Consider the following 9013-nt stretch of genomic DNA (forward strand, 5'->3'; position numbering starts at 1 on the left):
GCTGTGAGGCCCAGACCCGCAGGGTCGCACCCAAGTGGGCCCAGTGGGCTGCCTGCAGGGCTTTTCCCAGTGGAGCCCCCTTCACCCCTCCCGCCCACCTGACTTCTCAGTTCCCCTGAGTACCAGTTCTCTGTGTCTCTGTTCCTTTGGTGTCCCACGTCCCACAACACTACCGCCTCCACGCCAAACTCCCTCTCCACACCCCACTCCATTCTCCAGCCCTGACTTGGACCAGAGTCCTTCCAGCCTGGGCCCAACCTTCTTCCAGGCCTCCCTGCGTCTCCCTCCCTCAGTCAGCTCTCCCTTGCCACCTACTCTGTGCATGTGGCACCCCTCTTTGGCTGGGGAGCCCCCAAGGCCAGAGCCCAAGTTTTGCTTGTGTGTGTCCCACGGCCTGGCAGGGCACTGATGCTCCAGGTGGCCTGCTCACCCACATGGCTTGGCCTGTCTCGCCAGGCTCTATGCTGGACCCGGGGTCGCATCTGCTGAGCATGGACTTCCTCCTCAGTGCCCCTCATGTGACCCAGACTCCAGAGGACAGAAGAGCCACTTCCAGAGCTGCCATCCTTACATGTCTTGTTCAGGACAGGCTGGGCCGGCCAGGCCTTGCCTGCCCCACTGCACACCTTGTGGTTTTCTGAAACCTCTTGACCGCACCCAGGGCCAGACTTACTGGAAATGCTTCTTCCCTGCCCATCCCCCTGGTTTAGGGTGGCACTGGGCTTCCCAGGGTGGGGACAGGATGGACCTGTGTCCCCTTTGTCCTTCAGGGGCTCCTCTGTGCCCAAGTTAATATGTAAGAAACTTGTGACTAAAGTTATTCGTCCAGCCCAGCACCCAGATGTCTGCATCGGCCAGACAGGAAGTGCTGATGCCCAGGAGGGGACCAAGAGCTCCAGGGAAAGGCTGGAGCCTTCCAAGGCAGAGACCCAGGTGAGGGCAAGGGCCTGGCCTTCTCCCTGCTACTGTCCATGGGCCCTCTATCCACCCTCAGGGTGGGGACACCAGTTGTGAGATGGTTGTGCAACTTGAACTGGGCATATTTTTCTGAGGAAAGAAGAACTTTTCATTCCCAAAACAGCCTCCAAGTCCATCCTGAAGCCAGCAGGAGCCAGCCTCCCCCAGTCCCCCTACAGCTGGGCCCTGGAAAAATGCCAGAAGCGACCTGGATTCTGTGGCTTCCGGTGACTCAGTGATGAGCCCCAGATATAGATAAGCACAGCAAAGTGAGGGCAGCCAGTGGGGGCCCATGCTCTAGGCCTGGGCTGGAGGAAAAGTTCCTGAGAGGAAGTCACAACAGTGTGTTCCATCAGAACCAAGAGGCGCAGCATGGGAGGAGCAGTATTTGTTGACTATTCCAACCCTGTTTGTCCCACCCGCTGTGTCAACATGAAGCCAAACACATAAAGCACCAAGAGGCCTCTGGTGGGACATTTCCTTGGCCAGAGCAGCCCCAGGAAGAAGGTGAGTCACCACCCAGCAGCATGACGGAACTGGAGACAGCCATGGGCATGATCATCGACGTCTTTGCCCGGTACTCAGGTGGCGAGGGCAACGGGCATAGCCTGAGCAAGGGGGAGCTGAAGGTGCTGATGGAGAAGGAGCTCCCCGGCTTCCTGCAGGTGAGCACCAAGCCAGGCAGGCAGTGGGGTGGGGCAGAGAGGTGGATCCTGAAATGTTCTGGCAGCCTAGCCAACAGATAGATCTGCCACCCCAGGCAGGGTGCACCAGAGTGTCTGAGCAATGAGAGGGTGTGATCAGGTTGATCCTTGACACGTGGAGCTGAGCCCAGTGTCCAGGTGGCCAGGATTCCTTGCCTGCGGGGCCAGTTTGTAGGGTGGGAGTGGACAGACTGGAATGCAGGACCCTGTGAAGGGCCTTTGCTGTTATCCCTCTCCCGGGCTGCTGACCACAATACCCCTCCTCCACCGCCTACCTGCCTGCCTTCCTCCCAGTCCCAGGCCTTGTCACCTGGTATTAATGAGACTGACAGGAATGAGGACAGAAAGAGGTCCCATCCTGGTGCTGGTCTGCCCAGAACTGCAGCCAGTGGGTTCGTATGTCTCAAAGCAATCTCTTAAGAAGGACCTCAGGTCCTGATGGAGGGGCCTCCCTCACCTGGCAGCCTCCCAGGTGTAAGCAGGGGCAGCCTCCCAGGTGTAAGCAGGGCCCCCCCCCCCCCGCTTTCCTTCCACTTCCCACCCTCCTCCCCCCTCAGGCCTCCAGACATGGCCACTGCCTCTGGGGCTTCGCCTATGCTGGTGCTCACAACTGGAAATTCCGGCATCACTTCTGCACAAAACATGAATGCAGTGAAGATATCTTTTAAAAATAAAGTTCCGGCTCGGTGCCTGTGGCTCAAGCGGCTAAGGCGCCAGCCACATACACCTAAGGTGGCGGGTTCGAATCCAGCCAGGGCCCGCCAAACAACAATGATGGCTGCAACCAAAAAGTAGCTGGGCGTTGTGGCGGGCACCTGTGGTCCCAGCTACTTGGGAGGTGGAGGCAGGAGACTCGCTTGAGCCCAGGAGTTGGAGGTTGCTGTGAGCTGTGAGGCCACGGCACTCTACCCAGGGGGACAACTTGAGGCTCTGTCTCAAAAAAAAATAAAAAAATAAAAAATAAAAATAAAAATAAAGTTCCATTTGTGATAGAAAGTGTAAAAGTAGGGTGGTGCCTGTGGCTCTGTGGGTAGGGTGCTGACCCCATATACCAAGGGTGGCAGGTTCGAACCCGGCCCCAGCCAAACTGCAACAAAAAAATAGCTGGGCATTGTGGCAGGCACCTGTAGTCCCAGCTACTCGGGAGACTGAGACCAAAGAATCACCTAAGCCCAAGAGTTGGAGGTTGCTATGAGCTGTGACACCACGGCACTCAACCAAGGGCAATAAAGTGAGACTGTCTCTAAAAAAAAAAAAGAAAGAAAGAAAGTGTAAAAATATAGAAACATGGAGGGAAGAAATTTCCCCCTGGAATTCAGACCCTCTGTCTCCCTCCCAGACTCTTCCCCATGCAAAAGTGATGTGAAATCCTAATCTATGTGCAATTTAACTTCATTTCAAACTTAACATCACAGCACAAATTCTCAGACTTTGACCCACCCTCAGAACTTGTACCTGGGGCATGAGGTATTCTGATAATGATCAGTGGTCAGGTTTGAGAATTTAGCCCCTGGGGATTGTGACCCAAGATGTCGGGGTACAGGAGAGCAAGGGGCAAGTATCCAATTAACACGCTTTGAGAACGAGTGGCCAAACCAGGGATTCCCTACCTTGAGTTACATTAGTGTCTGCTGGGGGCTGAGCAAAACAGAAAGCCCAGGTGTCTGCACAACCCCAGCCCTCCCTCCAGAGGATTCTGGAGCATAGCAAAGCCAGGGCAAGTCAGAACAGTGTCCACCTGAGCAGGGACTAGAATGACCCAGTGGCTCTGTTTCCTCCATGCCCTGCCCAGTGCCTAGCACAGCCGGGTTTTCATAAATACTGTGTGACCATCTGGGGACAAACTTCATAAGCATCCTTTGGAATGGCCATGAGGTATTCCAACATGGACATACCGCTTTGTTTACTACTGAAATCGTGCTTTCTCCCTTACTTTTGTTATTACATCCTTGGGCCTAGTCTCTGTCAGATAATTCGTTTCCACCGTATTAACTGTTTTCTCCACCAGGGATGGGCAGCTCTCCAGCCAGGGCTGGGTCGTCAGCGCCCCCCTGCTGCTTATGCTCAGCTCTGTATGCTGGTTGTGCTTGGTCCCTTGCTAAGGATCCTGCATTTGCCAACTGTCACACCAGCAGACTCAGAAACCCCTGCCAGCCTGACCCTCTCAAAGAAAACCTGGAACCTTGGGCCCCCGGCCAGGGTTCCTAAGCAGAGAGGAAGACGGCACCTCTGTGCACCTTCCACACCTGGGTCTCAACCCCAGCTTTCCTCTCTCCCTGTGTGATCTCGGAGACTACGGTCTCCATCTGTAATACAGTGATGCATCTTCCTTGCCTGGTGGTTGCGAGGTCACAGGTTTGTGTAAAGCAACTAATTCAGTGCACAAAGAATAGAGCATTGAGTGGATACATTTCCTGGGAATAACCATCGCTTTAAAGCACACAATAAAATCAAAGCTTATCCCCTTCAAAAGTATAAATAAAACTCCCTCCTGCATAGCACAAAACAATTGAAATTTGACCTAAAACATTACAAGTTGCTTCTTTTTTTTTTTCTTTTTGAGATAGAGTCTCCCTATGTTACCCTGAGTAGAGTGCTGTAGCATCACAGCTCACAGCAACCTCAAACTCTTGGGCTTAAGCCATTCTTTTGCCTCAGCTTCCCAAGTAGCTGAGACTACAGGTGCCCACCACACCACCTGGCTATTTTTTTGTTGCAGCTGGCCTAGGCTGTGTTCAAACCCACCACCCTCAGTGTATGTGGCTGGCACCCTACCCACTGAGCTAAGGGCACCTCCCACAAGTTACTTCTTGTCATGCCACATAGCCTAGGACAGCTCACTTCTTAAAAGCCTTCAAGTTTTTCCAGGGACAGCACGTGTCTGCTATGCACAGCCATTCCCAGCGCTGAGCCAGAGGGACAACTGGGTGCCTTCCCTCTGCCCCATAGCAGTGGGGTGCACCCTTTGCTAACCCTGGGCTTCTCCCTCTTCTAGAGTGGAAAGGACAAGGATGCTGTGGACAAACTGCTCAAGGACCTGGATGCCAATGGAGATGCCGAGGTGGACTTCAGCGAGTTCGTCGTGTTTGTGGCTGCACTCACATCTGCCTGTCATAAGTACTTTGAGCAGGCAAGACCCAAATGATGCCCTGGAGACCCAGATTCCTGACAGAGGCACAGCAGGGCTTGGGAGCAAGTCCCTGGCTTCCAGAAAGTCCTTCTCAGCAATTAACATCCTGGGCTAAGCCTGCTGATGCCCCTCGATTAATAAATGCTTGTGAAATAATCCTAGTCTCAGAAAAACTGGTTATTTCCTTAACACTTCAGTGTCTTCTCCCCACAGAAAATAATTCGCTAACGAAATTGGTCATTTAATTACTCATTACCTGAATGTTGGACACGTCAGTCAGCAGGAATCCATTCACTGGTCATTTCCCGAGTACCCGCCTCTGCCAGCCCTTAACTGAGACACAATGTGGCCCTTGTCAGAGTGCCACCCAGGGGAGGCTCAGGGATATGCATCATGCTTTCAGTCACTAGCCACTTAATGAACTCAGGCCCCTCTGTCTCTCTGAACATCATGTTTTTGCAAGTAACGTATTTTAATGATACACTCCTTTTTGCCACAAAGACCATAAAGGCCATTAACAGGCTGTTTGTAGGGGTTCACTCCTACAGTCTTGGCACCCTGGGAGGCCAAAGATCCATTGAGCTCAGGAGCCTGAGACCAGCCTGAACAAGAGCAGGACCCTGTCTCTATCACAAATAGAAAAATCAGCCAGGCATGGAAGGCACCTATAGTCCCAGCTACTCAGGAAGCTGAAGCAGAAGGATCACTTGAGCCTAAGAGTTTGAGGTTGCTGTGAGCTATGATGATGCCACTACAGCCTACCCAGGGCAACAGTGAGACTATCTCAAAAACAAACAGAAACAATGAAAAGCAAAAACAACAAGAAAAAGCCCACAGTGACAGACAAAAACAAATTGCAAGGAAGGACTAGAATCACCAGTGAACAACTGCTCACATACCCCAGGTTTATAGTTTTATAACACCAGCTTCAGGAAGCACCCACAGTAACTCAGGCAAGGTCTTGGATACCAACATGGATCTGGTTTTAGCACTCCTGTTATTTCTTGAATGCCCAGCATTTGAAGCCTCCTCTTATGTTTGAAGGCATTTTCACCAGAGAAGAAATGGGTATCACCAAAGACCCTGAACTCAGAGGTAGACAGAGTGGTCAGGGGCCCCTGGTGGAAAGGACTGCAGATTACAAACCTTTTTACCAGAGGGAAAGTTGCATTAGATCAGACAGGAGTAGATATACATACTTCCATAAAGGGCAAAGAATAAAGTTAATAATGAGAGAACCAAAAGGGAGGGCCAGAGTGGAAATGTTTTTCCTTTTTTCTCTGCTTAACAAATTAGTCACCATCTTATGAATGAAAAAATCACCCAAGGCCAGAGAGGCCTCAGCCTCTCAGAGTGCTAGGGTTACAGGAGGGAGCCAACAGGCCCAGTCAGGGAGTTTTTTTTTAATTGTGATATCTTAACATAAAATGTAGCATCTTAACCACTTCCAAGCATACAGTCCAACAGTGTTAGGTGTATTCTTTTTATTTTTTTTGAGACAGTGAGATGGGATAAAAACCCTGTCACTCTCGCCCCTTTGTTGCCTTCCTTTTTGCTTCACCCTTCAATTCTTGCTAAATCAGCAAGACACAATCAATAGCGGGAGGGGGAGGGAGAGGGGGAGGGAGACAGCTTAACAGTAGTTTAGGGAAGGTACTAAGGCTTAACAATAGTGTAGGAGTAGGTAAAATAGATAACAAAAAGATTAATAAATGATAAATGGTAGAAAGCATTAGATATTAAGTTTAGCTAAGTGTGTAAGAAATCATAATAACCTGTTTAATGAAATGTTAAAGGAGACAGAAGGAAACAAGTCGGGGGAGCAGAGGTCGTGGTGCTGAGAAGTCTGAGCTGCAGAAACTTCCCCAGTCTGCTCTCTGCGACCCCCACCATACTGAGAGGCCCAACCAGACATGGTGGCTAGACAGATATTCTCAGAAGGAAGGCTGAAACCAATGTGACTGGATGTCTGTGATTATTTTTATTGTATACCCTGTGAGCATTTAAACAATACCTGCCTCTGCAGTTTTCTGATCAGCCCACATTATATAAGCTGAACTCTACCGGTAGTCTGGGCTGCTCTCCATACTGGGGAGACAGCCGACCGTTCAGTCTTTTCTTTAATAAAGACTTCCTAATTGGCACTATATTAATTGACTTTGGGTCTTGATATCTCACGTCCATCCTATAACAACAGAGTTTCACTATGTCACCCTCGTTAGAGTTCTGTGGTGTCATAGCTCACAGCAACCTCAAACGCTTGGGCTTAAGCGAGTCTCTTGCTTCAGCCCCCCAAGTAGCTGGGACTACAGGCACCCACCACAATGATTGGCTATTTTTTATTGCAGTTGTCATTGTTGTTTAGCAGGCCCAGGCTGGGTTCAAACCCACCAGGCTCAGTGTATGTGGCTGGCACCCTAACCACTGAGTTACAGGTGCTGAGCCTGTTAGGTATATTCATATCGCTGTGCAAACAATCTCCAAAACTCTCTCCATCTTGTAAAACTGAAGCTCTGCCCCCATTAAGCACTTACTCCCCAGCCACGGACAGCCACTATTCCACTTTCTGTTTCTATGAATTTTCTCTAGGTACCTCCTATGAATGGAAGCGCATGGTATCTGTCCTTTTGTGACTGGCTTATTTCACATACATAATGCCCTCAAGGTTCAACCACCCTGGGGATGTGACAGAAGGCCTTCCTTTTCCAGGCTGAATATATTCTGTTTTATGCCTGTACTACATTCATCTGCCCACAGACACTGCAATGCCATCAGAAGATATTTTTTTTTTCAGATTAATATTTTTTAAAGAAAATATTTAATCCGGGGCGGCATCTGTGGCTCAGCTGGTAGAGCGCCGGCTCCATAAACCAAGGGTGGTGGGTTCAAACCTAGCCGTGGCCAGTGCAACATGTGAAGGGTTCCTGTATTCTCAGCTACTTGGGAGGCTGAGGCAAGAGAATTGCTTAAGCCAGGAGCTGGCTGTGAGCTGTGTGCTGTGAGCTGTGTGACTCTACAGAGGGCAATAAAGTGAGACTCTGTCTCTACAAAAAATGTATATATATATTTAATTCAAGCCAAGTGTTTCTTCACTGTACTGCCTGGAAAAACAAGCAGGCAGCCACCTCCCAGTTGAATCCACCAGCTTTATTTGTGAGATTTCCCAGCAGGATAAGCAGCTTCCTAAGACAGAGGCTCTCCTGGCCCTTGGGCTTTCCCCAGCATGACCTGCTGCTACTTTGGGCTAAGCCCATCCCTGCGTAAGGCCAGCGTGTTTTCACTGCCTCCACCTAGGGTGCTGGGACTGCCTTGTCCCACCTAACTGCTCCATAAGCACATCAATTCTGAATTAAATTTTGAAACTTACCAAAATCAGGAACTTACAGAATAGTTAGAAGTATAGTACAAGGAACTTTTTTTTCTGAATGATTTAAGAATAAACTGATTCACTACTCCTGAATATATTAGTGTGTACGTCATGTGAACAAGAACATTCTCCTGTGTAACCACAATGCAAGGCAACCAGTGAGGTCAGGAAATCAACACCAACACATCATTACTACCCTCTCATCTTACACTCCCATTCAAGTTTGCCAACTGTTCTAATAATGGCTTCTGTAAAGCAAAAGCATCATTGTTACAGTTAGTTGGTGTATCTCTTCTGTCCTCTTTTTTTTTAAGACAGAGTCTCACTATGTCGCCCTTGGTAGAGTGCCGTGGCATCACAGCTCACAGCAACCTCAAACTCTTGGGCTGAAGCAATTCTCTTGCCTCAGCCTCCCAAGTAGCTGGGACTACAAGCACCCGCCACAAAGCCCGGCCACTTTTTGGTTGTAGTTGTCATTGTTGTTTGGCGGACCCGGGTTCGGCTCAAACCCACCAGCTCCGGTGTACAAGGCTGGTGCCCTAGCTGCTGAGCTACAGGCGCTTTGGTCCTCTTTAATCAGGTACAGTTCCTCAGTCTTCCTTTCTCAGATGCTCGTGATCTTGACACTTTTAGAGTGTACAGGCTGCTATTTTGTAGGGCTTCCTTCAGTTTAAATTTGTCTGATGTTTCCTCATGACTCAGTCATGTACAAAGTTATGTATCTTTGGCAAGAATATCCTGGAAGTTTTGCAATTCTCTCCTCATGGCCTCGTATCAGATGGCACACATTTCATTTCTCCCATTCCTGGTCATGTGTACTTTGATCACTTGATTCAGGGGTCCTCAAACTTTTTA

The 9013-nt window shown here is 49.7% G+C and overlaps 1 protein-coding gene across 1 annotated transcript; it reads left to right on the forward strand.

Annotated features, from left to right (window-relative positions):
• The first annotated feature begins 1434 nt into the window (after nt 1–1434).
• S100P (S100 calcium binding protein P) lies at nt 1435–4817 on the forward strand. Its single transcript, XM_003799166.3, has 2 exons — nt 1435–1622; nt 4657–4817. Exons 1-2 carry the CDS (start codon nt 1485–1487, stop codon nt 4804–4806), a joined length of 288 nt encoding a protein of 95 aa, XP_003799214.1. The 5' UTR covers nt 1435–1484; the 3' UTR covers nt 4807–4817.
• The last annotated feature ends 4196 nt before the right edge of the window (nt 4818–9013 follow it).

This window comes from Otolemur garnettii, unplaced genomic scaffold, assembly GCF_000181295.1.
Source record: "Otolemur garnettii isolate 467f Iridium unplaced genomic scaffold, OtoGar3 scaffold00146, whole genome shotgun sequence".
NCBI classification, from domain to species: domain Eukaryota; kingdom Metazoa; phylum Chordata; class Mammalia; order Primates; family Galagidae; genus Otolemur; species Otolemur garnettii.